The following is a 27,879-nucleotide window of genomic DNA, read 5'->3' as shown; positions in this document are numbered from 1 at the left end:
TTCAAATGCCAGATGTTTCTCCCTTTTGTCTGTCTTCCTGAGAAAAGCATCAACTGTAAGGAGATGTGTGTGAATCTGAACATAGTCTCTCATCACAGTATTTAGCAGGCTGCCAATCTTAGTTACCAGAGCAGCTGCTTTATCTCAGTAGCTGACTACCCAAAATTAAGATGAGTTGTGGAGAGAGATTGTTATAATCTCCAGTTGTGTATGTTTAAATTAAACAAAAGGCATTACATTTGGTATTCAGCTTGTGGTCATGACACTGGGCTCTCCTTCCTGAAGTTGGTCAACTTGATTTATCAGCAGAAGACAATTTTTGCCAGCTTGCTAGGTCTAATTAATCTGTTTCTAATGAATTCATCATGGTCGTATCTTGCCCAATTTTGGGTGCTGTCAGCAATGACTATTCCCCATTAAATAATGTCTGAATTAAGAAAAATTGTATTTAGAGTATGCTTGTATTTGTCTCCATTTGACTGTGTATGTGTAAACTACCTATTGCCACACAGATTGAATACATAGAGCAGTATACTGTATTCATCTCAGATAGCTAGCCCTGCCCATATGTTCCTGCCTGCTCTTTCACCCTCCTCTGGCATCATCTTGAAACAATGCTGCTCTCTGGTAATGAAGGCTGTGAAATTCATCCTGGATAATTTGGTTCTTGAAGAGACAGTGCATGATCCACCTCCTTACACACGAACAAAACCAATGCATACAACTACTGAGAAATTCCACACTTAGAGCCACTGTATATAATTCCTCAGAAACTTCATCAGTTAGTTGGCAGTGTGGTGTGCTGCCAGCTTACAACTGGTCTGGCTATTAAACATTGAATTGTGTTTATGTAAATGACATTGTTCAGTCCTTGTCACAGTACCGAAAGCTGTAAATGTATAAGCAATGCTTCCTTGGTGTTTCACGTGGGAAATATGATAGCAAGGCACCTGGTACAAAAAAGCAGCTTTGTGATGGATTCGGATTGATTTGGGGGCTTCAGCAGGTGACTAGTTTTGCATCAGCAGTCACCTTTCAGATTAAAACCTTCAAGTAACATTACAGTGCAGCACATCTTTATCCCTCACTAGCACAATTTGCTGTCTAATTAAGTGTGTTAAACAGAGGGAAAGAAGCAGATACAAATCTGTAATCTTCTCGATTCCACAGGCATGGAGGAAGCTAAGTTATTGCCTCCAATGGTCTTCCTTATTCTAAGAAAATTTCCTCTCCTGTTGTTTCAGTGGTTTTCACGTTGCCAGATGTCCAGGTGAGATTATGATGTACACAAGCTGTAAATAACAATTTCTGTCCTGGAATTAACTGCCAGTTATTCACTCACTGGGGTTTTCAAATGTTCCTTAACTAAATAAGAGACTGATTCACATGTTGTGCTGCTACTGAAGACTATACTCCCAAGGCTGAAATGAGATTTTTAAATGTGCTAATGTGGTCTTTGCCAAGGCAGTAGTTTCCTTTCCAGCCAAATGATCTATCCAACTTAGGAGTGGGTGAAAAGGGAGGACTTGGACAATTTGATATATATCGCTGATAGGGCTTTTGTTGCAAGGCTCTCTCTTGACAAGCTCCTAAGAGCTCACTTCTGCCTTTCAGATACATTGGTGCAACTCTCAGTCATTTAAATCTGTGTATTCAAAGGGCAGAACTGGGCCCTGATGTGTTTTTCAAATCACTTCATGTCTTGGTGATTGCTGTCTGGACATTAAATGGCATGCTATGTGCTAGCCTATTTAAGGGATTAATGGAAAAACTCCCATTGACTTCAACTGAGCCAGGGTTTCACCCTATGTATTATTAACAGGTTTTAATACATCTTGAACAAAATTTCCAACAAGGTTGACTTCCTTTTTATGGGTGCAACTTGCACCTACAAAATTTGTACCCATATTTTTGCACCCACAAGAGAAATCTGTGTATCTGTACCTCTAATTTGGCTGCAGGTGCCCATCAGGTAGTTAGAACTGCAACCACTCTGCAGCAGCAATGCACTGTGTTGGTTCAAAACCCACCGCTGAATATTTCACCTCTACAAAGCAAGGTGTGACCTATACTCTATAAAAAATGTACCCCTTTGTGTCTGTAGGTGTGCTGTGCATAAATATTTCCCCATTGTGATTCTTTGACATGATCATGACGCAAGGGTTCTTTCTGCTGGAGCTGAGAAGATCGTTCAGAGGTATGCAGCACCCACCCATTGACTTCAATAGGAATTGTGAGTATTCAGGGCCACAGGAAATCAGGCCACAATGCCTAAATATTAGAGCTGAGCAAAAAAGTAGAGAGTTTGTCATGGGAAATGTTCATTTTGGGCAGAAATTTGACCACCAAAATATTCTGGCCAAGAACTGAAATATTTTTATTTGAAAACGCTGCTCTGATGCCTCATGGGAGTTGTAGTTCAGATGACTCAAGCTCCAGTTCTCCTCCGTTGGCTGGGCTCCTGGCCTGGCCTGCACCTCCCATGGTGACTAAAGAGTCTCCCTGCATGGAGAGGAGAAGTGGTGCAACACGGGAGTCCCTGGCTGTGGTGCATCATGGAAGATTGTGAGGGACTAGTGTACGTCTATATGTTCCTACATCAGATTACAAACTTAATTTTGTTTTGTGAGTGCCATTTTGATTGCCTACACTTTTGCCTTTTACCCTCCATCTTCTGCTAAGACCTCCAGGGAGGAGTCGTGAGAAATTCTTGCAGCTAGCAGATGGTTAACAATCCAGGGTCATTTACTGAGATGGTCTCCCATTCAAATACATGCAGCCCAAGGCAATGACCTAGATGCTGCCTGAGGAACCAGTTCAGCTAGGTGAGTTTGTAACCAAGCAATGGATCACCTGATGCGGGATTTGAAGTCACTGAGGAGACTTGGGTGGTGTGGGGACTGGAACCTTATAAAAGGGAGGCTCTCTCATTGGCTGTTACAAATGGCAAGTCAGCATTCTGAGGAACAAAGTGAATTTTTCAGTTGTGACCCCCTGTAGTTAAATGGTGGGTACACTCAATTAGTTGACTCTAATAGGTGCAGTTGCTTTCAATGGCCCTGTCAAGTGGAGAATTGGACATTTGATTATGTGCCAAGTTTTTACATAAAACTAAATGGTTATAACGAAGCTGTGGTCTCTTAACATAATATTTTTCTGTGGTTTGAGCAGTGCATCATAATGCTGGAATAAAACTCTAAGCCAGAGTGGATCTTCCTCATTATTTTCAAGATGTTTTTACACTTCTAATTATCTGATAAATGCCGATGGGACACGTATTATCGTTTGTAACCTGCTTGTTGTCTGTAACCCACAGTGACAAATGCAAAGGGCTGTTTCCAGGCATACTGAACATGTACAAAATAGGAAACATCTTGAGCCGCATGCGCGCATCCCAGGTGTTACTTATTATGGTATTTTAAAGAGATAAAGGCCTATGCTGGAATCATTTTTTCTCACTCTTTCTCACACACCTTTCATATACCAAAACTCCATCACAAGATGCTGCTGTAGTTCATTAGTATTGTACTTACATGTTCACCATATTGTACATTGACCCCTGTCTTAAGCAAATGCTCAATAAACTGAAAAAATAAAAGGTTTTTTGCTTAATGGAACTGACCTCCTACAGATCCTGGAGTACAACTGTAGTTAGTACATTTGGGGGTGGTCTATGAAGGCAGGAGCTTGTCTGTTAAGGCAGGTTTCATTGCACTTCTAAGTATGCAATTGTGCAGCTTGGCTTGGAATTGATAATTGAGTTAAAACGCAGGTTACTTATCCTCCAAATCCTTAAACTGATCCAGTCCCCTTTATTTGTGAGACAGGCAAGGCACAGAGCCAAAGCCCACTCATTAACATGTTTGATAAGGGAGATACTTTGATTTCCTGGAGGTGTCTAGTGTCTGCTCCAGTTCTAAGGCAAGAAAGCCATATGGTTTCTTTAAATATTCACTAACTGCCTCCTGGCAGTGACTGAATATGTATATTTTTTACAGTACATGCTGCAGCCACCTGTTTCCCTTACCTTGTCCGTTAATGTAGTGTTACAAGCAGGGTGAGCCAGAAGAAGCTTCGCGATCTCAGCATTACCATGCTGACAGGCAACCATCAGTGCTGATGTTCCATTATCATCCTGCTGGTTTATGTCAGCCTTGCAAGACAACAAGGCTTTCACCATATCTCCCCTGTCATGGCTGACACCTAATATTAAGGCTGTCTGGCCTCCCTAGGAATATCGCAACACAAACCAAACACAATGACATACCCATCAAGGAAATGTAACTTATTTACACAATCTAAGCATTCAAATAGCATGGCAGTCTTGCTTGGAACACAGGTAGCCCTACAGCAGATGCTGTAACAAATCCATGGCCATTTATAACTTCAGAGTTGACTCTTCTACATGTCATGGCTCCTCAGAACTTCACTGTGACAGCAAGGCTAAAACTCACATCTGATCTGCAGGCTCCAAAAGCTACGGCCCTGCCACTAGATCTATTGGAGATTACCCATTAGCTATTAGCTGCATAGGGCTTATGACATGCAGTTCCAGTTCCATCCTGCAGTCAGAGGTGATACACGATAGTCTGCTCAGTACCATTTTGTCAGAGGTGTGAAATTGGGAAGCAAATTACAGTGGGACCTCTCACCGTGACTTGAGCACTGTAGTGTGTCAAAAGCCCCCCTTGCAATCTAGATCATCTGGCCCTGGCCAAACTGGCCATTTCTTTTATTTTTATTGACAGTGTAAATATAAAGCTATCCCTATTTGTAACAGCAAAGTAAACTAGTGAAACCTAAAGTGAGAAGAGTCTGGTTGCCCTTTACACAAAGGTCCTTAGAATTACATTTATAACCACACTAACACTGCCTTTACACTGCCAGAGCAAAAAGAACACACGACGGAGTAGTGTCAAGCAACCTTAGTGTAACTGAGAATCAGGCCCAGAAAAGTTTACACAACTATGACTAAATAATCATGTGTCGTGATATTGTCTCAAAAATAATTATTCTGAGGTGTCCTGATAGTTCACCCCTGAACCACTGCCCCTCCTGATAGTGGTTCATATTCTGTTTTTTTTAGGTTACTTTAATTCACTTTCATTTCTTAGACTCTTATTTCAGATTTTAACCATTGTTTAGCAAGCAGTTGGGAGTCAGAAAAAGCAAATGTTTGCATCTGAGCCTGCAAGGTTCTGCATCTCAATTCCCACCCAATAGTAGCTGAAGGCACTTAGCTGCATGTGGAAGATGCTCAGTATAGTGAAGGATCAGGCCCTCTGAGTTTTCCTTCAAGTACTTTAATTAGCAACTGATTAATTGATTGATACTTGTACATAAAAGCATGGATTGAGAAGCAGCATTGGGATGGGCAAAGTCCAGAAGATTTAATTAGTCACAGTGGATTGCAGAGTTTGGCTGAATATGTTGCTTTAACTTTCTAATCTGGCAACTTCAATACGATATGCACACATAATCTTGCTTCTCAATTTCATGAACATAAGAACAGCCATACTGGGTCAGACCAAAGGTCCGTCTAGTCCAGTATCCTGTCTTCCGACATTGGCCAATGCCAGGTGCCCCAAAGGGAATGAACAGAACAGGTAATCATCAAGTGATCCATCCCTTGACGCCCATTCCCAGCTTCTGTCAAAAGACAGAAGGACTAGGGAGACCATTGTAGAACTGATCAATGAAATTGTTTTTAATTGTTCACTTTATTAATATAACTTCATAAGCAAAGTTTTATGAATGAAACAACATTCATTCATGAAACCGGTTACCCCAATAACTGGCTAATTGAGTTTCACTTTCAATCCAATTGCTGCTTAAATCGCTGAAACTTGCACAGTTTCAACAGTGTAACTTCTGTTCACTGTTTGCCATTCCTTACACTTGTCCATATTGTAACTCAAACTACATTTAACTTGTCCCAAACTCCATTTTAAAATGCTCACTCCATTTTGTAAAAGCTCTTCCTTGTGCCTGGCTTTCCTTGCCAGTTAGCCGCCATAAGCTACGAACCCAAGCCATGAACTCAAGCTACATTTAGGACTGGTAACTATACAGCAGCCGCAGAACCTGTGTGTGTGTATGAACGAACGTGTGAATGAATGTGAAACTGAATGAAATCTTATAGCTATAACTGACTGCCTACTATGATTCTTTTTGTATTCACAATAAATGTGACATTTTGTCTTATCCCCTTTAATAAGATCCTGCTGGTTTTTATTTTATTGGTATAACATCATCCCTGCTCATCCTAGTTAATAGCCATTGATTGATCTATCCTCCATGAATTTATCTAGTTCTTTTTTGAACCCTGGTATAGTCTTGGCCTTCACAACATCCTCTGGCAAGGAGTTTCATAGGTTGATATGCGTTGTGTGGAAAAAATACTTCCTTTTGTTTATTTTAAACCTGCTGCCTATTAATTTCATTTGGTGGCCCCTAGTTCTTGTGTTTGAGAAGGAGTAAATAACACTTCCTTATTTACTTTCTCCACACCAGTCACGATTGTATAGACCTCTATCATATCCCCCATTAGTCGTCTCTATTCCAAGCTGAAAAGTCCCAGTCTTATTAATCTCTCCTCATACAGCAGCCATTCCATACCCCTGATAATTTTTGCTGCTCTTCTCTGAACCTTTTCCAAGTCCAGTGTATCTTTTTTGAGATGGAGTGACCACATCTGCACACAGTATTCAAGATGTGGGTGTACCATGGATTTATACAGCGGCAATATGATATTTTCTGTCTTATTATCTATCCCTTTCTTAATGATTCCCAACATTCTGTTCACTTTTTTGACTGCCGCTGCACATTGAGTGGATATTTTCAGAGAACTATCCACAATGACTCCAAGATCTCTTTCTTGAGTGGTAACAGCTAATTTAGACCCCATCATTTTATATGTATAGTTGGGATTATGTTTTCCACTGTGCATTACTTTGCATTTATCAACATTGAATTTCAGCTGCCATTTTGTTGCCCAGTTACCCAGTTTTGTGAGATCTTTTTGTAGCTCTTTGCAGTCTGCTTGGGACTTAACTATCTTGAGTAGTTTTGTATCATCTGCAAATTTTGCCACCTCACTGTTTACCCCTTTTTTCCAGATCATTTATGAATATGTTGAATAGGACTGGGCCCAGTACAGACCCCTGGGGGACACCATTATTTACCTCTCTCCATTCTGAAAACTGACCATTTATTCATACCCTTTGTTTCCTATCTTTTAACCAGTTACCAATCCATGAGAGAACCTTCTCTCTTAGCCCATGACTGCTTACTTTGCTTAAGAGCGTTTGGTGAGGGATCTTGTCAAAGGCTTTCTGAAAATCTAAATACACTATATCCTCCGGATCTCCTTTGTCCACATGCTTGTTGACCCCCTGAAAGAATTCTAGTAGATTGGTGAGGCATGATTTCCCTTTACAAAAACCATGTTGACTATTCCCCAACAAATTATGTTCATCTATGTGTCTGACAATTTTGTTCTTTATGATAGTTTCAACCTGTTTTCCCAGTGCTGAAGTCAGGCTTACAGGCCTGTAATTGCCGGGGTCACCTCTGGAGCCCTTTTTAAAAATTGGTGTCACATTAGCTATCCTCCAGTCATTTGGTACAGAAACTGATTTAAATGATAGGTTACAGATGACAGTTAGTAGCCCTGCAGTTTCACATTTGAGTTCCTTCAGAATTCTTGGGTGAACACCATCTGGTCCTGGTGACTTATTGCTGTTTAATTTATCAATTTGTTCCAAAACCTCCTCTAATGACACCTCAATCTGGGACAGTTCCTCAGATTTGTCACCTAAAAAGAATGGTTCTGGTTTGGGAATCTCCCTCACATCCTCAACCGTGAAGACCGATGCAAAGAATTCATTTAGTTTCTCCACAGTAGCCTTATCGTTCTTGAGTGCTCCTTTAGCACCTCAATCATCAGTGGCCACACTGGTTGTTTAGTAGGCTTCCTGCTTCTGATGTTCTTAAAACATTTTTTGCTATTACTTTTTTAGTTTTTGGCTAGCTGTTCTTCAAATTCTTTTTTGGCCTTCCTAATTATATTTTTACACTCCATTTGCCAGACTTTATGCTCCTTTCTATTTTCCTCACTAGGATTTAACTTCCACTTTTTAAAGGATGCCTTTTTGCCTCTCACTGCTTCTTTTACTTTGTTGTTTAGCCAGGGTAGCTCTTTTTTGGTTCTCTTACTATGTTTTTTAATTTGGGGTATACATTTAAGTTGAGCCTCTATTATGGTGTCTTTAAAAAGTTTCCATGCTGATTGCAGGGATTTTACTTCTGGTGCTGTAACTTTTAATTTCTGTTTAACTAACCTCCTGTTTTTGTGTAGTTTCCCTTTCTGAAATTAAATGCTACAGTGCTGGGCCACTGTGGCATTTTCCCCGCCACAGGGATGTTAAATTTAATTATATTATGGTCACTATTACCAAGTGGTCCAGCTATATTCACCTCTTGGACCTGATCCTGTGCTCCACTTAGAACTAAATCAAGAATTTCCTTTCCTCTTGTGGGTTCCAGGACTAGCTGCTCCAAGAGGCAGCCATTTAAGGTGTCAAGAAACTTTATCTCTGCCTCCCTTCCTGAGGTGATACATACCCAGTCAGTATGGGGGTAGCTGAAATCCCCCATTATTATTGAGTTTTTATTTTAATAGCTGCTCTAATCACCCTGAGTATTTCACAGTCACTATCACCATCCTGGTCAGGTGGTCTGTAATATATCCCAACTGTTATATTCTTATTATTCAAGCATGGAATTACTATCCATAGAGATTCTATGGTACAGTTTGGTTCATTTAAGATTTTTACTTCATTTGATTCTACGCTTTCTTTCACATGTAGTGCCACTCCCCCACCAGCACGACCTGTTCTGCCCTTCTCATATATTTTGTACCCTTGTATTACTGTGTCCCATTGATTATCATCAGTCCACCAAGTTTCTGTGATGCCTATTATATCAATATCCTCATTTCAATATCCTCATTTAATATGAGGACCTCTAGTTCGCCCATCTTATTATTTAGACTTCTAGCATTGGTATATAAGCACTTTAAAAACTTGTCACTTTTTAGCTGCCTGCCATTACGTGATGTAACTGAATGGGCCTTTTTTTCTTTTAACTGTTTCCCATCAGATCTTACGTGTATTTTATCATCTTCCTTCCTCTCCTCCTTATTAGGACATAGGGAATCTCCATTTCTAGACCCTCCCCTAAGGGATATCTCTGTCCGAACCATGTGCTCCTCCACACCTGTCAGCTTTCCCTCAGCCCTAAGTTTAAAAACTGCTCTATGACCTTTTTAATTTTAAGCGCCAGCAATCTGGTTCCATTTTGGCTTAAGTGGAGCCCATCCTTCCTGTATAGGCTCCCCCTTTCCCCAAAGATTCCCCAGTTCCTAATAAATCAAAACCCCTCCTCCCTACACCATCGTCTCATCCACACATTGAGAGCCTGCAGTTCTGCCTGTCTAACTAGCCCTGTGCGTGGAGCTAGAAGCATTTCAGAGAACGCTACCATGGAGGTCCTGGACTTCAATCTCTTATCTAGCAGCCTAAATTTGGCCTCCAGGACCTCTCTTCTATCCTTCCCTTAGGGCAGCTAATCATACATGCTGCATTGGGTGCAATAAACTGGGTAGCCCCCACTCTCTTGTTGGACTTCGGCCTGCATTCTCTTTTTACTCCTGAACCTTGTTACTTTGTTGTTGTTTTGTTTTAATCAAGGAGTGTTTTGGGCTTTAAGTTTAAAGAAGTTTAAGGAATGTTAAGTGTATGTAGCCCCTCCCTCACACTCCCCCTGTAAACTCCCTTGCAAAACTCCCCTGTTCACTAGCTCCTCTGGTCGCTTAGGAGTGGGCTTTTTAAAGCCCTGGTCTTTCTGAGTAGCCCCGCTCCCTGGTTAAGGGTCGATGGTGTAAGCATGCTGTAATGCTTGATTTATTCTCCCTATAAGGATCTTTAAGGGGATATAATTATGAAGGAAATAAATATGAGGAGTATTAAACATATGTAGTTACTCTGGCTGAATTAGCATCTAGAAGGTTCTACAATGCACATCTTTATAAGGCTAGTTCCCATATGCACTGAGACTTAATTAATTACACAATAAATACATCTCAAAGTTGTCTTGTTTAGCCAGATCTTTCACCCCTTTATTCAATCTGAACTCACACTGGGAGTAAGTAATAGGAATCGGACAGGTATGATTATAATTAGGGTGGTATGAACCCTGCAGGGTTTGGCTTGTGAATGGGTTTGCCAAGTGAATCCTGTCGTTTGGGGTTGGAAGGGAACCAATCCCTATGGTTTCCATGCATCATCTAGTTCACAAATATATTCTGTATAAAAACTTCGAATCATAGAATTGTAAGACTAGAAGGGACCTTGAGAGGTCATCTAGTCCAGTCCCCTGCACTCATGGCAGGACAAAGTACTATCTAGACCATCCCTGACAGGTGTTTATCTAACCTGCTCTTAAAAATAACCAATGATGGCAATTTATTCCAGTGTTTAACCACCCAGACAGGAAGTTTTTCCTAGTGTCCAACCTAAACTACCCTTGCTGCAACTTAATACCATTGCTTCTTGTCCTATCCTCAGAGATTAAGTAGAACAGTTATTCTCCGGCCTCCTTGTAACAACCTTTTATGTACTTGAAAACTGTTATCATGTCTCCTTTCTGTCATCTCTTCTCCAGAGTAAACAAACCCAATTTTTCAATCTTCCTGCATAGGCCATATTTTCTAGACTTTAATCACTTTTGTTGCTCTCCTCTGGACTCTCTCCAATTTGTCCACAGCCTTCCTGAAATGTGGTGCCCAGAACTGGACACAATACTCCAGTTGAGGCCTGATCAACGCAGAGTAGAGCAGAAGAATTATGTATTGTGGCTTGCTTACAACAGTCCTGCTAATACTCCTCCCAGAATGATGTTTGCTTTTTTTGCAATGGTGTTACACTATTCACTCATATTTAGATTGTGATCCACTATGACTCCCAGCTCCTTTTCTGCAGTACTCCTTCCTAGGCAGTCATTTCCCATTGTGTAAGTGTGCAACTGATTGTTCCTTCCTAAGTGGAGTACTTTGCATTTGTCCATATTGAATTTCATCCTACTTACTTCAGACCACTTCTCCAGTTTGTCCAGATCATTTTGAATTTTAATCTTATCCTCTAAAGCACTTGCAACCCTTCCCAGTTTGGTATCATCCACAAACTTTATAAGTACACTCTCTAGGCCATTATCTAAATCATTGATGAAGACATTGAACAGAACTGGACCTAGAACTGATCCCTGCAGGACCCCACTCTATATGTTCTTCCAGCTTGACTGTGGATCATTGATAACTACTTTCTGGGAACGTTTTTTTCCAGCCAGTTATGCACCCGCCGTATAGTACAGGGGTAGCCAACCTCTGGCTCCGGAGCCACATGCGGCTCTTCGGAAGTTAATATGCGGATCCTTGTACGGGCACCGACTCTGGGGCTGGGGCTACAGGCGCCAACTTTCCAATGTGCCGGAGGGTGCTCATTGCTCAACCCCTGGCTCTGCCACGGGCCCTGCCCCTACTCCACCCCTTCCCGCCCCCTCCCCTGAGTCTGCCATGCCCTTGCTCCTCCCTCTCCCCTCCAGAGCCTCCTGCACACCATGAAACAGGTGATCGGGGGGTGTGGGGAGGGAGCTGGAAGCTCTGATCAGCGGGGCTGCCGGTGGGCAGGAGGGGCTGGGAGCTGCGGGGGGAGACGGGGGAGCTGAAGTTTTACTGTGGCTCTTTGGCAATGTACATTCGTAAATTCTGGCTCCTTCTCAGGCTCAAGTTAGTCACCCCGGTATAGTAACTCCGTCTGGGTTGCATTTCCCTAGTTCGTTTATGAGAAGGTCATGCAAGACAGTCAAAAGCCTTACTAAAGTCAAGATTACCGCATCTACCAGTTCCCTCCTATCCACAAGGCTTGTTACCCTGTCAAAGAAAGCTATTAGGTTGGTCTGACTGGATTTGTTCTTGATAAATCCATGCCGACTGTTACTTATCACCTTCTTATCTTCTAGCTCTTTGCAAATTGATTACTTAATTATTTGCTCCATTGAATTTCAAGTCTATTTTCACTTGTACAAACAAACAGGGATTGTTGATGATTGTTATGTACCTGACTTGCCCGTATGTTTACGTTCCCTTCTTTCAACAGCTTTAAGACCACCTCCATGTCTTCATCACTTTCTGCTGATGCCAGTGGTGTGATCATCACTGCAGTATATCCAGCTTTATTTTGATGGTCCACATCACAAACACCTAAAGATGAGGGGGAAAAAAGTCCTGAAAATCTACAGATAGTGCAGGGTTGAGTGACGTAGCCAAAACACAATACACTATTTACAGACGGATAACAGATACCTTGGAAGAAATTTTAGGTCATTTATGGCCAGTTGCATCGTCACAGGAATCTGCTCTTTTTAAATACTTTTTAAAAAACTAATCTCACATTAATGTTGAGATCTGAAAGTGAGGGGCCTAGAAAGCTGAAGCTATAGCAAAGGCAGTGGTTGATGGTCACGACTTGAGATACTGATTTTTGCCCTGAGTTCAGTGGCAGTCACTTTCAGGTGCATGCAAGCCAGGCAAACCGCGCACTAAGGCTCAGCTGTGGAAACTATGTGGATCACAGAGAAAATGCTAAAGATCAGCTGGTCAGAAAAAAGGGAGGGAAGAAAGGAAGAATGTGAAGGAAAGAGAGAAGGAACCCAAAATGGTAGAGAAACTGAAAGTAGAGAAAAGGAGGACTCGTGGCACCTTAGAGACTATCAAATTTATTTGAGCATAAGCATCCAATGAAGTGAGCTGTAGCTCATGAAAGCTTATGCTCAAATAAATTTGTTAGTCTCTAAGGTGCCACAAGTACTCCTTTTCTTTTTGCGGATACAGACTAACACAGCTGCTACTCTGAAACCTGAAAGTAGAGAGAAAAGAGTAGAAAGAGAAACACTGGAAGAGAAGAGATAATCAAGTAGGGGTATTGCAGAGCAGCGAAACAAATGAAGTAGAAGGAGAAAAGCTGAGTAGAGAAATCATTTAATTATAGCAATTATAGAAAATGTGACTACCAAAAGAGAGGCGAGAGAAGTAAAAGACAAGCAGAAAAAATAGAAAAGGAAAATATGGAGATTGATCATTTCCCCAATGAAATTAATGGGAGCTTTTCTGCTGACTGCGCTGAGAGCAGAACTAGGCCCTGAGAAGATATGTGGGGTAATTTTTCTTGCCTAGACCTGAAATGGAGAGAGACCCGCACTATCATGTGTGGAAGGGGGGGAAAATAGAGTGCAGAGGTCGGGGGGGAAAGTCAGTAGATAACATGGAGAAGCAAACTGAGCAAAGAAGAAGTAAAAAAGAGAAGCAGAGACTCAAATATGAAAAGCTGTAAGTATTACTTGTAGCCAATGTTTAAGAGATGGATGCAGCAGTTCTTATTCAGGCAGGAATGACCCATTGCTTGATCAGTGGCCTAACAGAGGAGTTGTGTTTTGAGCAGAGGTGAAAGTAAGCCAGTACGCCCAGAATGGCGTACTGGTAAGAGCTGGTGCACCGTACCAGGACCGGCTTTCAGAGAGGGCAATTTAAAGTCCTGGAGTAGCGGTGGCGGGCTCCATCAGGGATTTAAAGGGCCCCGGAGCGCCAGCCACTGCTACCCCCGTCCCCTCCCCCGGCCCTTTAAATCCCCGCCTGAGCCCTGCTGCCCAAGCCCTGGGGTAGCGGTGGCGGAGCTCTGGCGAGGATTTAAAGGGCCCCGGAGCTCCAGCCGCTGCTACTGCCCCGGGGCCCTTTAAATCCCCACCTGAGCCCTGCTGCCCGAGCCCTGGGATAGCGGCGGCGGGGCTCCGGAGGGGATTTAAAGGGCCGGGGCAGTAGCGGCGTCTGGAGCCCCAAGCCCTTTAAATCCCCGCCTGAGCCCTGCTGCCCGAGCCCTGGGGTAGGGGTGAGGGTGGGGCTCTGGCGGGGATTTAAAGTGCCTCGGAGCTCCAGCCACCCCTACTGCTCTGGCCCTTTAAATCCCCGCCGGAGCCTGCTGCCGAAGCCCTGGGGTAGCGGTGGTGGGGCTCCGGCGGGCATTTAAAGTGCTGGGGTGGTAGCGGCGGCTGGAGCCCCGGGGCCCTTTAAATCCCTGATGGAGCCCGGCTACCTCTACTCCAGGGCTCGGGCAGCAGGGTTCAGACTGGGTGATTTAAAGGGCCCCAGGCTCCCAGCCGCCACTACAGCAGCTGGAGCCCTGGCCCTTTAAATCAAGATTTAAAGGGCCTGGGGATTTAAGGCCCTGCCTCTTCTGGTTGAGGCCACACCCCCTGCTCAGGACTCCAGCGTACCGGTAAGTCCTCTAACTTACTTTCACCCCTGGTTTTGAGGCAAGTCCGTGAGTGACTTAGGAACTGCTCCTACTCCCAGTGAAAAAAATGGCAAAAATCCTATTGATTTCAATGGGAGTTTAAGCACCTAATTACCTTTGAGGATCTGGGTCCAAGTGACTTGAAGACTGAGTAAGTTGGCTGTAAGTACAGAAGTCGCTGGATGTTATGTATTGCTCCGAGCTACTTGGAATTTTGTTTCTAAGCATTTTTAAGTTGGGTTATGATCATCAAAGTTATTCTGAACAAAATGGCACTATGCTCCTGCCATCATTGCTTTGTATGGGTGACATTTGCCCCTGTGCTGAAGGCCAGTTCCAGACCTGTGAACCACTCATTTAAGTTCTCAGAATAGGGCGTAAGTAGTGCAGCAGAGGAGTGAATTTCACCCAATATACGTCCTAAATCTGATCTTCTTAGGTTGCTCCTATAACCAAGTTTTACTAATGTTAACATTACAGAGCTGATATAGCTATGGAACAGCAAGCTGGATTCTGACCGTCTTTGCTTGCACAACCTCAGGAAACTTGCCAGTGATGAATCGAGATTGCTAGTGATGAAGTGCAGACCTGAAAGAACATGGCTTGCTTTTCAAATGATGTTTTAGGCTGAACTTGCAAGCGCAAGCAGTTGGAAAAATCTTCTTTTGATCTGTAAACTAAGCAGATTTGGGGTCTGATTTTGAGTTACGTTGGCTCTTTCACATCACTTTGGCATAGGGTGACCAGATGTCCCAATATTAGGGGCTTTGTTTTATATAGGACCCTATTACCCACACCCAGAGGACCTTATCATCCCCCTCACCAGCCGTCCCGATTTTCCACACTTGCTAACTGGTCACCCTTCTTTGGCAGCCAGGGGTGTGAACACATTCAAGATAAATTTGTTTCAAAATGTGAATGAACATTCATAGTAAATATGTTTCAGTAGCTGATCTAAATACAGATGCAGCATGCAATTTGTACTTTTCTAATTCTGACACTTTTATGCTCTTGACAAGTTTCCGTTCATTTTATACACAACAAATAGGCTAATTCTATTAAGAAATTCATCACTCCTACTGTTCCAGTGTGTGCTGTTATATTCTCAGCCTTCTTATTTACTGTGCCTAAAAATTTAAGTATTGCCCTTTGAGCTTAGTCGCTTTGGGGTATTTTCTAAAAGACCAGAACAAACTTCTCTCAATATTCTGGAGTTGCTTGGAAGTCTGTTAAACAATGGGTTTATAGATGTGTATGATAATATGCCATTCTCCTAACATTTAACAGATTGTCTTGCCAACCAAGAAAGGCAAAAAGCTTCATTATTCTGTCTGGAAAGTGCCTGCATTTTATCTGATAAAATCTCAGCTGGAAGTTTAATTCTTTACAGTATGAGCTAAAAGTTCAATAGTTTAGAATGCAGTTCTTGCTGCTGAGCTAGAGGCCACTATTACAATCAAAGGGTCTGATCTTGCACACATGAACGGCCGAGCACAATGCTTACTCCTGTGATTAGTCCCACTGAAGTAAGCGCTAAAGGCCAAATATTTAAATGTATTTAGGTGCCTGAAGATGCAGCTAGACACCCAGTGGGATTTTCAAAAGCACCTAGGCACTTAACTCCCATTGAAATCCCACTAGATGTCTAGCTGCATCTTCAGGCATCTAAATATCTTTAAAAATCTAGGGGCCCAATCCAACTCCTACTGAAGCCAATGGAAGGACGATCACTGACTCCAGTCTTGCTAGGTCAGCCACATGCTGGGTAGTAAGTTTTCCAGGATTGGGCCCTTAAATTGTGACCAGATTTTTAAATCTGAAAAAGATATTAAATGTGATTATATGAAATAATTGGCAAGTACCAACCTTTCCCTCCCACCCCAGACAAAAACAACAACTGCAGCATTAGTTCCCACCTGTATCTAGTAGAAGCTTCACAATCAGAAAGTTGGAATGGGAAACACTGTAATGAAGAGCTGTATTCCCGTTTCCATCTGCCAAGTTTATGATCATCTTCAGTAGCTGGGGATGAATTGCTTTGAATTCTTTGAGATAAGCTGCAACAACCTCAGGGCTGGAGGATTTCCTACTAGAGATTCGGAACCACTCTTGACAGACAGTGTTTAAGATGTGTCTCTAAAACACCAACATTTCACAGTCACTTTCAGGACCTTACTTTTTCAAAAAGTAATGATGCCAGTTCCCTTCGCTATTGCTCTACCCCAGGGTTGGTCCCTGGCTGGTGTTTTCACTTTGTGGCTGGTAAAGAAAACTTTGCATTTATTGGCAGTGCAAAAGGGTGATTTGTTTTAGCAAAGACAATACAGCAACATCTTTAAAAATAGAGGTAGTTTGTTATTGGCTTGATTAGTTTGTTTTTAATTGAAAAATGGCAACCCTCAGGGAACTAAAGTGACTAGTTCTACATATGAATACATGGAAAAATTTTCTCATGGGCAAGTTATCACTAGACTTTAACTCAAGCAGCATTCATATTTATTGATACATTAGTGGATACAAATAAATCTGAGCTCATCTCCTATATCCTGTTTTATGGGCCAACTAGAACAATGATGTTATTTTTTAAAATGATATGTCTTCATCAATCTAACATCTATATGAAAACATTTTACCCACTTCTGTTTACCTACCTCCAATAATAAAATAATAATAATTTTTTTTTATCCTAAATACTCTATAAATCCAGGTCTAAACTGTAGCTTCTCTATTTGCCTCATGTAGGGGGAAGTGCACAACTGAACTAGCCCAAGAGCAACCCGGGAAGTAAACTGTGATTCAGTCACAATCTGACTCTTGGATCCCACCATCTCTAGTGCTACACTGTGCCCCAGCCCTATAACAGGCACAGTGTGTGTGTCCTCCATCTGGGGCAGCTGTGCTGTCCACCATGGTTGGGGGGGGCTGTCCCAAGGTTCTGCACATTCCCCAACCCCTGCATGCATGGGCTCTGCGGAGGCTGCTTCTCCCCAGTGCTGTCACCTGCAGTGTGCTGGCTAGGGCAGCAAGGGGCAGCCTTACTGACCTGTGCAGAATATAGGATGGGCCAAAATACTGGCCTCAACTATGTCTACGTACAACAATCAAATAGCAGCTTGAGTAGGGAAAACATTCTTTCGCGCTCCATGTTTCTCCTCTAAGTGATTCAGCCTTTGTTTGCAAATAGGATTCAGCACTCAGTGTTCCCATTAGGCACGCTCCTGTAGAACTTTTCTCCGTTCTACTCTTAAAAAATTCCCAATAAGCAAAAGGTAATGAAGCATTACTGTCATTCTCCTGGTTAGTCAATTTGCTGTGTCTCTCTGAGGGGCTCTTTACAGACTATGTAGTCACATTTTTGCAAGGGATATGTGTGTCCTCTCACCCCAGCCCTTCCTGGAGATCTAGTGCCCTGCCTTTGCCCTACCCTCAGTTGCTTGGCTACAGAAAGAGGAGGAGATATTGGGCAAATTTTTCCCCTTCTCCAGTGCTCCGCTAGTTAAAGTTAGTACCAGATTCTATTGCACTGAGATCTGCTTGATGCAGCAGAAAGGGATGGGGGGAAATGCTGGAAGCCTGTTACAACTCCTGGTTCTATGCCCGGCACTGCTTCAGCCTATGCCCTGGCACAGGGTGGAGAAATCTAGTTCCCATATGTATTTTGGCAATGTTGCAGACTGCTTTGCAGCATGATCCAGCATGTGTTTAATATGCAGGATGGAATTTTTGCATAGTTTTTGTTATTTTATTTCCCTTGCAGTCTAGAAGCAGGGAAAGATTATTTAAAGGGGGAAAGGAATTTTTATGTCAGTTTTAGTCTGGCCCAATTGACCAGAAGAAGCTTGGAAAGTTTTCTCCCTTTTTCTGTAGGTCATGAATCTACAACCAAACCTTGGGTTGGTTTTGACTTTCAAAATCAAAACTAGACAACAGAAGTTACCTTGACCCACCTCTCCTTATAAAGCTGCCCATGGTTTGCTACAATAATTCTGCAAAACATTGTCTGGATGGTCTAAACTCTAAATGGTTAAATGTAGCACAGACAGGGGGGTTGCATTTTAAATTCAGCTGAAAAATACCAATACCAAATGTTTGTCATTGGTGGTCCTTATTTCTGAAAGGTGTTTGCTCAGTAACAGGCAGCCATCAAGAAAATCTTCTGAGGGTTTGCATCTAAAAAGGAAAACACTCTTATAAATCCATTGTAAGAGAGAACTAGTGCGCTCTGAACTGGGAAGATAACTTGCAGTGTGTATCTTTAGGCCCCAATGCTGCAAACAAACAATTATGCATGTTGTTCCATTGACTTTGATAGGCTTGTGGGCATAAAGTTAAGCATATGCGTAAGTGTTCATAGGACCAGAGCCACAGATTGTACATTTTAAATAGGCAACCAAATGTCTTTTATATTTACAAATAACCAGTTTAACAGAAATTCATGCAAAAGCAATTTTATTCCCGGATCTTCCAGGAAATCCACTATAGTAACAATTAGATGCATCCGATGAAGTGAGCTGTAGCTCACGAAAGCTTATGCTCAAATAAATTGGTTAGTCTCTAAGGTGCCACAAGTACTCCTTTTCTTTTTAATTAAATGTCTGTTGGGACAAAATTAGAAGATGAGAAACTTTGGATTCTGTAGTAACCTGAAGAAAATATGTAGCTGTTTAAAGCCTGCTCAAGTGCTCACATAAGTCAATGGGAGTTTTTCCATTGACTTTAATTGACATTGCATCTGGTCCTAAACCAGTACGTGACAGGTTGTGATGATGTGTGGATAGCTCTAGAGTATGGTACAGAAGTCCCATTGATACACTGATTTTCACAACATGAATATTCTAATGTCTAGGCATGTGGTTCGAAAATTGACATATATGGCAAATGTGCAGTTGTAACATGCTTTTTGCAGGGAACAATATAAGGACTGAAAGCCCTGTTTTAATCATTTTAGTTTGAGTTATCTCTCCATGAAAAGCACAGATCTCTCTAAAAAGTTTAATGAAATGAGAACTTAAGACAAAGCCATGGGTCCAGCAATATTATCCTACTGTATCTGCATCATTATGATAACCCCGAGCCACACAGGTACTGCATGACTCAGAATCAGTCACTTATATTGCTTCTTTCTCTCAAAACGTATTAATAACTTTGCTGCTAACAAAGTGACTGCAGTCTTCCACTGAAACTTGGAACCAAAAATCACAATTTTCCATTGTTCATTAGTCAACATCACTAATATGGTGCATTAGCCTGTTTATCTGATTACCTGTCAGTCTTGGGTTGATCGCTAGCCATTGTTATTTCTTCCAGTTCCTGTGGCTCATTGTCTCTATGGCTAGTGCTCTGGGAGACTCCAGTTGAGGCATGTTTGTTTTCACGGGCAGCTTTCACCTGTCTGTGCTCTAAATTGTCATACTTCCTCTCCATCTCGCTGTCAGAATTTCCTTCCGATGAGCTATCTTCACAGCTGGTGTCTTCACTTGACGTCGTTTCATAACTAATTGAGGACACCAGATATTATTCACTTTTCCTTCCCCCTCAGCAACTATAGGGCCTGTGCCAATACCCATTGAAGACACCCAGTGACTCCAATGGGCCTTGGATGATGCCCATAGTGACATGCATGTTAGACACAGTAAAAATATGTCAATATGAGAGGTTGGCACCAAACCTAAACCATAGATCCAGACCCCAACTTTGAGATTCAAACCTACTACACAGGAACTCTGGGTTCAATTTTTAGTCGTCTTGTTTCCCAGGCCAATGGGAGTGCTACAGAAGCATTTTGCTGCTAAAATTAGGGATAGGGAACATCTCCACCTTGGCTAATTTAAGAGCAGTGGTGTTAATATGTTACATGTATATGGTGCCTTTTGCTCCAAAGGATCCCAAAACGTTTCACAGACTGAAGCTCAGATTCTGATTTTTTGTTTATGTTGAGTGCCACCTTCCTCCACAAGTAATTCCATTGATTTCTATGACTACTTGTGAAATAGGTACTACTCAGCATGAGCAAGGCTAACAGAATCTCACCCACTGAACTGCAGTGACTTCTGGGGTAAACAACAGCACATGTAAGTGCAGGGAGAGAAATCAAGGATCAGGTTCACATGCATAAGTCCATGCCCATTGAGGGGAAAATATAAATCTTTCAGCATAAATAAAAATCAGCAGAAGAATTCTTCAACTGAGTCACTTCTGTTGGCATTTTGTAATTGTTCCTTGGGTGATCAATTTTTAAAATAGTTATAATACTCAACTATCACTCACACACAAATAGGCATCTTTTCATGGGCAAGACGTGAATTAGAACTCCTTGGTTTGTACACGTATACATATTTTGTGGGCACAACTTAACAAGCTATTTTTGAAAACTTGGCCCACAATGACCTGATTAATGTATGGGACACTTTTAATTATAGCATATTCTATTGCAGTCCCTGTGGACAAATTATCCAATTATTTCTACTGCTTGAGGCAAGAAACCTGAAGCAACAGTTGGTAGACTTCCACACATATATGAAAAGAACAACATTCTCTTCATAGTTTCATTCCGCTTTTCACTTGTAAGGCTCAGGAGATGACACTGCTATTAGATGAGGATCCATAACTGTACACATTCATGTATCAACTATATAGCTTCATGATTTAAATCTTTAAGCATGTGGCTTTTGATGATTGGCTGCTGAAGCAGCAGCTTTTCCCCACAACTGATCTTTAATTTATCCCAGTAAGATGACAATTTGCATACAGGCAAATGCATATCTCTTCTAGAGCAAGCCCAAATACAACCTACATTAATTTTATTCACTTCGAAAGGAGTGCCTACTTATACTTTCTTTTTTAAGTGCTCCTGAAAGCTTCCAGAGTGTCGACATTGGAAACAGATGCCAATTAATCAGCAGAACAGGGGGCAAAGGGGTAAGATTCCATCATGCTGCCCAAACAATGTGCCTCAGACCTTGCCCATTTCTAGGGTAAAATGCCATTTTGTCTCAATTCAATCCTTGGCCTCTCTGCTGAAACTCTCAGCAAAGATGTTAATTCATACCAGCTTGAGAGATATGATGGAAAAAGGCTAATGTAGTGCCCATCTTTTAAAAAGGGAAGAAGGAGGCTCCTGGGAACTACAGGCCAGTCAGCCTCACCTCAGTCCCTGGAAAAATCATGGAGCAGGTCCTCAAGGAATCAATTCTGAAGCACTTAGAGGAGAGGAAAGTGATCAGGAACAGTCAGCATGGATTCACCAAGAGCAAGTCATGCCTGACTAATTTAATTGCCTTCTATGACGAGATAACTGGCTCTGTGGATGAGCGGAAAGCAGTGGACATGTTGTTCCTTGACTTTAGCAAAGCTTTTGACATGGTCTCCCACAGTATTCTTGCCAGCAAGTTAAAGAAGTATGGGCTGGATGAATGGACTATAAGGTGGATAGAAAGCTGGCTAGATTGTCGGGCTCAATGGGTGGTGATCAATGGCTCCATGTCTAGTTGGCAGCCGGTATCAAGTGAAGTGCCCCAAGGGTCGGTCCTTGGGCCAGTTTTGTTCAATATCTTCATTAATGATCTGGAGGATGGTGTGGATTGCACCCTCAGCAAGTTTGCAGATGACACTAAACTGGGAGGAGAGGTAGATTCGCTGGAGGGTAGAGATAGGATACAGAGGGACCTGGACAAATTAGAGAATTGGGCCAAGAGAAATCTGATGAGGTTCAACAAGGACAAGTGCAGAGTCCTGCACTTAGGACGGAAGAATCCCATGCACCACTACAGACTGGGGACCGAATGGCTAGGCAGCAGTTCTGCAGAAAAGAACCTAGGAGTTACAGTGGACGAGAAGCTGGATATGAGTCAACAGTGTGCCCTTGTTGCCAAGAAGGCCAATGGCATTTTGGGATGTATAAGTAGGGGCATAGCCAGCAGATCGAGGGACGTGATCGTTCCCCTCTATTCGACATTGGTGAGGCCTCATTTGGAGTACTGTGTCCAGTTTTGGGCCCCACACTATAAGAAGGATGTGGAAAAATTGGAAAACATCCAGCGGAGGGCAACAAAAATGATTAGAGGACTGGAAAACGTGACTTATGAGGAGAGGCTGAGGGATCTGGGATTGTTTAGTCTGCGAAAGAGAAGAATGAGGGGGGATTTGATAGCTGCTTTCAACTGCCTGAAAGGGGGTTCCAAAGAGGATGGATCTAGACTATTCTCAGCGGTAGCAGATGACAGAACGAGGAGTAATGGTCTCAAGTTGCAGTGGGGGAGTTTTAGATTGGATATTAGGAAAAACTTTTTCACTAGGAGGGTGGTGAAACACTGGAATGCATTACCTAGGGAGGTGGTGGAATCTCCTTCCTTAGAAGTTTTTAAGGTCAGGCTTGACGCAGCCCTGGCTGGGATGATTTAGTTGGGGATTGGTCCTGCTTTGAGCAGGGGGTTGGACTAGATGACCTCCTGAGGTCCCTTCCAACCCTGATATTCTATGATTCTATGACTTTGGTCCACAAGAAATTCAGCTGAGTTCACGAATGCATTACTCTTATGATGGTCATGGATTTTGCTGAGTGCAAATTAGATTGGATGTAACTGTGAAAAATTCCATATTGCAATTTCTATCTATCTTATATACTTATGGGGCCTGCGCTAATGTAGTATCAGAATGCCTCAGAATCTTTTAAAGTAGTTATCCTCACAATATCCCTGTGAGGTAGGGAAGTACTATCCCCATTTTGCAGTTGCAGAACTGAGGCAGAGAGAGATTACGTGACTTGCCCAACATCACAGAGGAAACCAATGACAGTGCAGGGAATTAAACCTGGATCCCCCAGGATCCAGGTGAATGCCTCAACAACTGGAGCATCCTTTCTTTCAGTACCTGACTTACCTGCTAGTGTAGAGCCTCATCCATCTCCCACTGCAATCAACTGAAGAACTCTCATTTACTTGAGCAGGAATTGGATCAGACTCTGAGTTTCCAAGCTGATAATAATGAAAATATATTACATATATTGGTCTCCGTTCAGTTCTTAGTGAACAAGTGTTCACATAATCCCCACTCCTATCACTGCACTAACTGGCACTTTTGTTGGCTGTCATTATAGAGAGACCAAGGACTGAATAGGCATAGATAGAACTTCTTCTAGGCCAATACTGAGCCACTTTTGATGGTAGGTTGTGGCTGCCTGACCAGTACAGACTTGATGCAAGTTAATGGAAAGATTCCCAATGACTTTGAGGTTTTGGATCAAGCCCTAAATGACCTGTGAGCAGACGACTTGAGTCTTCAAGGATGTCAATCCAGTACCATTCATTATTTCTGTAAAGTACCACTGTCCCAGTCTTTCCCATCAGGTTTTACTGCAAAGTTATCGATATTAGATTGAAGAAGGGATAAAAGAGATGACATTGCAAATGGCCTTTTAATTAAAGATTTGGGGAGGGGAGGATTATATTTTCTGAGAGAGACAGATGAGGATAATACTGTACATGAAAAGGCAGTTTTATCTTCTTAACTGATGCTTACCCACCATTTACCCCAACAAACTGAAGATTCTTTTTGGTCCCATTACCTCCTGCATGGAAACCATAAACTTTCTTTTTCATGATTGATTTAAGACTTGTGGTTGGCGAGATTTCTAGCAAAATACAAAATCACAGATTAAGAAAGTATCTATGTTGTCATAATTGTTAGTCTCAACTTTATTGTATGCCTGGAACAAACTACAGAGCGTAAGCACAATTATGTCACACTTGTCTAGGTATCTTAGGTTTCTGTTACATGTTACCTTATGAACGACCTTATATACCTTACAGAACTGCAGAGGCAGGTGTATATAGTCAAGATCTGGGCTGCCACCATTAAAACAAGGACAGAGATCTGACACACATCTATAAATGACTTTGTAAGTATCTGCATCTTGTCCTAATATAAGTAGGCTTTACTGGTATAATAATGTTCTGCTACAACCCCTTAACTAGGTCTTTTTGCACTTTCGATACTGATGTTGTCACTGAAATTCATGCCTAGTGTCCTTGGTAACATTCTTAGTGTCAGCCTTCTATACAACACTACAGAAATGAATTACTGCTCCTGAATTCACATCCTCTCATGTTATATTGCTTGAAAATAGAAGCCTTGGATTCAATTACACTAATACCCCCTCTGGCAGTGTAGAGGAAACAATGTAAATGAGGATCAGGTCCCAAAAGAATAAAATAACCTAATTTGACATGGAATATTTATTAGTTATTTATCTTAAGGGGCACAGGTCTTTTTAAATACCATGGTCCACATCCTGGTGTGAACTGGCATAGCTCCATTGAAGGTAGTGCTGATTTACACCAGATGAAGATCTGGCCATGTGTTCACTAATGAAGTGCAGAATCATAAAACCCAATTAAGAAAAGCTATGAGCAACTTTATCTGACAGACCAGTCCCTCTCAGTAGCATAAGGGAACTTCGAAAAGTTCAGATTGTGTGTAAAACTTCAAGTGTTACACCATGCTATAAAGATTACCTCTCTCATCTACACTTAAGGAAACACAAAGAGCCTGTTTCTGATCTCACTGACACTGGCTCTACATTGATGTAACACCATTGACTTCAGCGGGGTTTCTCCTGATTGATGCTGGTGCAAGTGAGAGGAGAATCGGCCCAGATACTTTTAGACCTGTGCCAATGTTATTTACCCAACTGTTGATATTGCGTGTTCGAATTCTCCTTATCTGATGGTGATTGGGTAGAATAGGCAGATAACAGCAAGTTTAAGGAATTAACTATCTGATTCTGGATGGAACTAAGCTTCGATGCAGGGTGTTTAATAGCGCTTGCTAACTCTGGATATCCGTGCTCCAAGCACGTCCACTGCTCTTGCAAAAGCTCCTGGATTTTTTTAACATATTGGCCTATGGGATCATCTGCAGAGGAATCTTCTTGTTCTGTACGGTTTTCCTCCTCAATCAGATCTTGCTTTACATCCCTGGCAAAAACTGGTTTATTTCCACCTGGTTTATTTCCATTCGAGTCAGCTCTTCCTGTTCTTGAACAGCTTTCTCCAATCAGAGAGCTTGCAGCACAAGACTGTCTGTCATAGCTGTTCCTTTGATTTTGACAGTCATTATTGATCTGTTCATCTATCTTCAGCTCAGTGAAGCATGGTGTAAAGACAAGGGGTTCAGTGTCAGTTCCTTTCTGTTTGGCAAGAGGTGCAGCCCCTTCCTCTCTGACTCCAGTGTGAACATCTGCCAACCCCTGATCTGTATGAACAGGCATTCTTCTTAACTCCTTAACCTGCAAGTTCACGTTGTCCACTCCATAGGTACCACATCCTACAGATTCTGTAGCGACTGGAATATTAACATTGACACCCTTATCATAGGCCTCCTTAAACGTGTTTGCTTGTATGAGTTCAGTGTTCACTGCAGCATCGTGGTACTGCAGGACATTTCCATCCTGCTTGGATGGTTCCATTTCTTTGGTGTTTTCCTGACAAAGCTTCTCTTCCAGTTGAGCTTTGGAGCTTGCCAGTATTTTAATGGTTCTCTCCTTTGCTTTGATCTCACTACCCTGCTGCTTCAGCACTACTCTGATCTGCTCAAGTTCCTCTATTTTGCTATTTAGTTGCTCCTCCAGAACAGTGATCTGTTGTTTCAGTGCTGTGATCCTGCTGGGATCTACTGTGTCACAAAGCAAAGGTTCAAGATCTGAGTTTTTCTCAGTCGCTCTAGCCCAAATGCTTCGAACTTCAGTCTTCTCTGGTGCACTTGGCATGATCTCACTTATGTTTAATTCTGTTATGTCACGGTTCTCATTTTCATGCATAAACTTGGGGGCATTTGATGAGAATGATTCATCCTTGACTAATTCAGGACATTTATTTGTCTCTGGTGCGTAGCATTCCTCTCCTACACTGTCTGTAACCAGGAGCCGCTCTTGAGCTATGGAATGCTGGCTTTGATGTGGAGATTGGATTTGCATTCTCTCCCTAGGAAGCTCGGGGGGTTGGTGACCCAGCTCAGGGATGGCTTTCACCTGTTGTCCCTTAGGCTGCTCATTTTCCCAGAACACCACTTTGATTTGCTCTTGCACATTCCTTGCCTCTTTGGGGAAATTTAATGTGACACGATCAGAATAGTGTGAATCCAGAGACTCCTTTGCAGGACTAAAGGGAATTTCTGTGAAGCTCTTTCCATCACAAGGCTGAGAAAGTGCTGAGGGCTGAGCAGGCTTGGAGCACTGACTTTCCTCTTCTGAACTTTTACTTGGTAGAAGTTTGGCTGGCATGCTGGAAGCCCTTAACAGCTGTGGCCTCCCTCTACAGCTGCCAGGCTCTTCTTCATGGTGGATGACCTCTGCTTGTCTGATTGTCTCTGCTAAAAGGGCCTTTTTTCTATAACTTGGCTCCTCTGCAGTTAAGGATTGTGGTGAGTCATAAGATGTGATGAGACAGGTGGTTTCTTCTGCCCCTAGTGATGCCTTCCTCTGGGCAAATGAACAGGTTGCAGCCCAGCTCTTATTGGGGGAGGAAGCATATGCACGGGATCTATTCTCAGGCAGGCTGAAATTCCGAGGCAGTGTGCTGAACTTTGGCTGCTTGGCCTTCCTGTGAATGTGAACCCTTTTAATGGTATTTCCTTTTTCAATGTCATCCACATATTTCAGAAAGTCAAGGTCTAAGTGGAAGCCATATGGTGTTTCAACAGAATAAGGGAGACTTCTGGGTTGATCTTTATCCTCAGCAGGTTTTGATGGCTGATCGCCAGCTGAAATAAAACGAGACATTAAATTTTAAAAAATAAATGAATTAAAAAAAAATCGAACCATGTTTGCAGCAGAAAAAAAGTGGTCAGCAATGATTTATTTTGCTTCCGCTTTATACCTCTCCCATTCATCTTCCACTCCTCAGGCCCAATCCTTGGCTGTGGCTGAGGAGGCAGTGTGGAGTATGTGGACAGCGAGGGCTGGCTGTACATTGATCCTGTCCTCTGGGGTAAGTTAGAGCAGTCTGAAGGTTGCTCTAATTTTCAGCAACTACCAATAGCCTGAAGGAGCCAAAAGGCAGCTGTAGCACAGCTGAGAATCAGGGCTCTCATCACTATGCACAAAATGCTGAAATGCCGGCCAGCTGCCTTCCTAAATCATTATGCAGGGAAAAGGGAAAGGGAGAAGGAATGGGTTGTAGTTTGTCATTTGTAATGCTAATGTTGAGTCTGATTAGAGATATAGCCACAGAGCAACACATGCAAATGTATAATCTTGTTTTCTGGAGCTGACTCATGTAATTGTTGCACTGGAATTTGCTAAATCATTATTTTAATTGGCAATTATGTAAATAGCAGGTTTGGTAGGCTGAGCTACAAATATGTCTAAGTATTAAAAAGCTTCCTGCTATATAATAAATCCTAATCCTAGTGTATAAGAAATCCAGATATAAGCCAGACGATGGAAACTATCCATGACAATTACATTTGGGTTTTTTTG

The 27,879-nt window shown here is 42.3% G+C and overlaps 1 protein-coding gene across 4 annotated transcripts in view; it reads right to left on the bottom strand.

The window, feature by feature from the left end:
• KANK4 (KN motif and ankyrin repeat domains 4) overlaps positions 1–27,879 on the bottom strand; it is a 57,251-nt gene that overhangs the window by 2,863 nt on the left and 26,509 nt on the right. For all 4 annotated transcript variants that reach the window (XM_037907261.2, XM_007059043.4, XM_027821528.3 and 1 more), the window contains exons 3-9: positions 25,089–27,161; positions 23,922–24,033; positions 19,669–19,899; positions 18,488–18,575; positions 16,322–16,541; positions 12,177–12,319; positions 4,028–4,228 (exon numbers count right to left, since the gene is read on the bottom strand). In XM_037907261.2, coding sequence (XP_037763189.1) covers positions 4,028–4,228; positions 12,177–12,319; positions 16,322–16,541; positions 18,488–18,575; positions 19,669–19,899; positions 23,922–24,033; positions 25,089–27,161 — 3,068 coding nt within the window. The remainder of the gene's footprint in view (positions 1–4,027; positions 4,229–12,176; positions 12,320–16,321; positions 16,542–18,487; positions 18,576–19,668; positions 19,900–23,921; positions 24,034–25,088; positions 27,162–27,879) is intronic.

This window comes from Chelonia mydas, chromosome 8 (assembly GCF_015237465.2).
Source record: "Chelonia mydas isolate rCheMyd1 chromosome 8, rCheMyd1.pri.v2, whole genome shotgun sequence".
Lineage (NCBI taxonomy): Eukaryota > Metazoa > Chordata > Testudines > Cheloniidae > Chelonia > Chelonia mydas.
The sequence above is the reverse complement of the archived record's forward strand: the minus strand, read 5'-3'. Positions and strand labels throughout refer to the sequence as shown.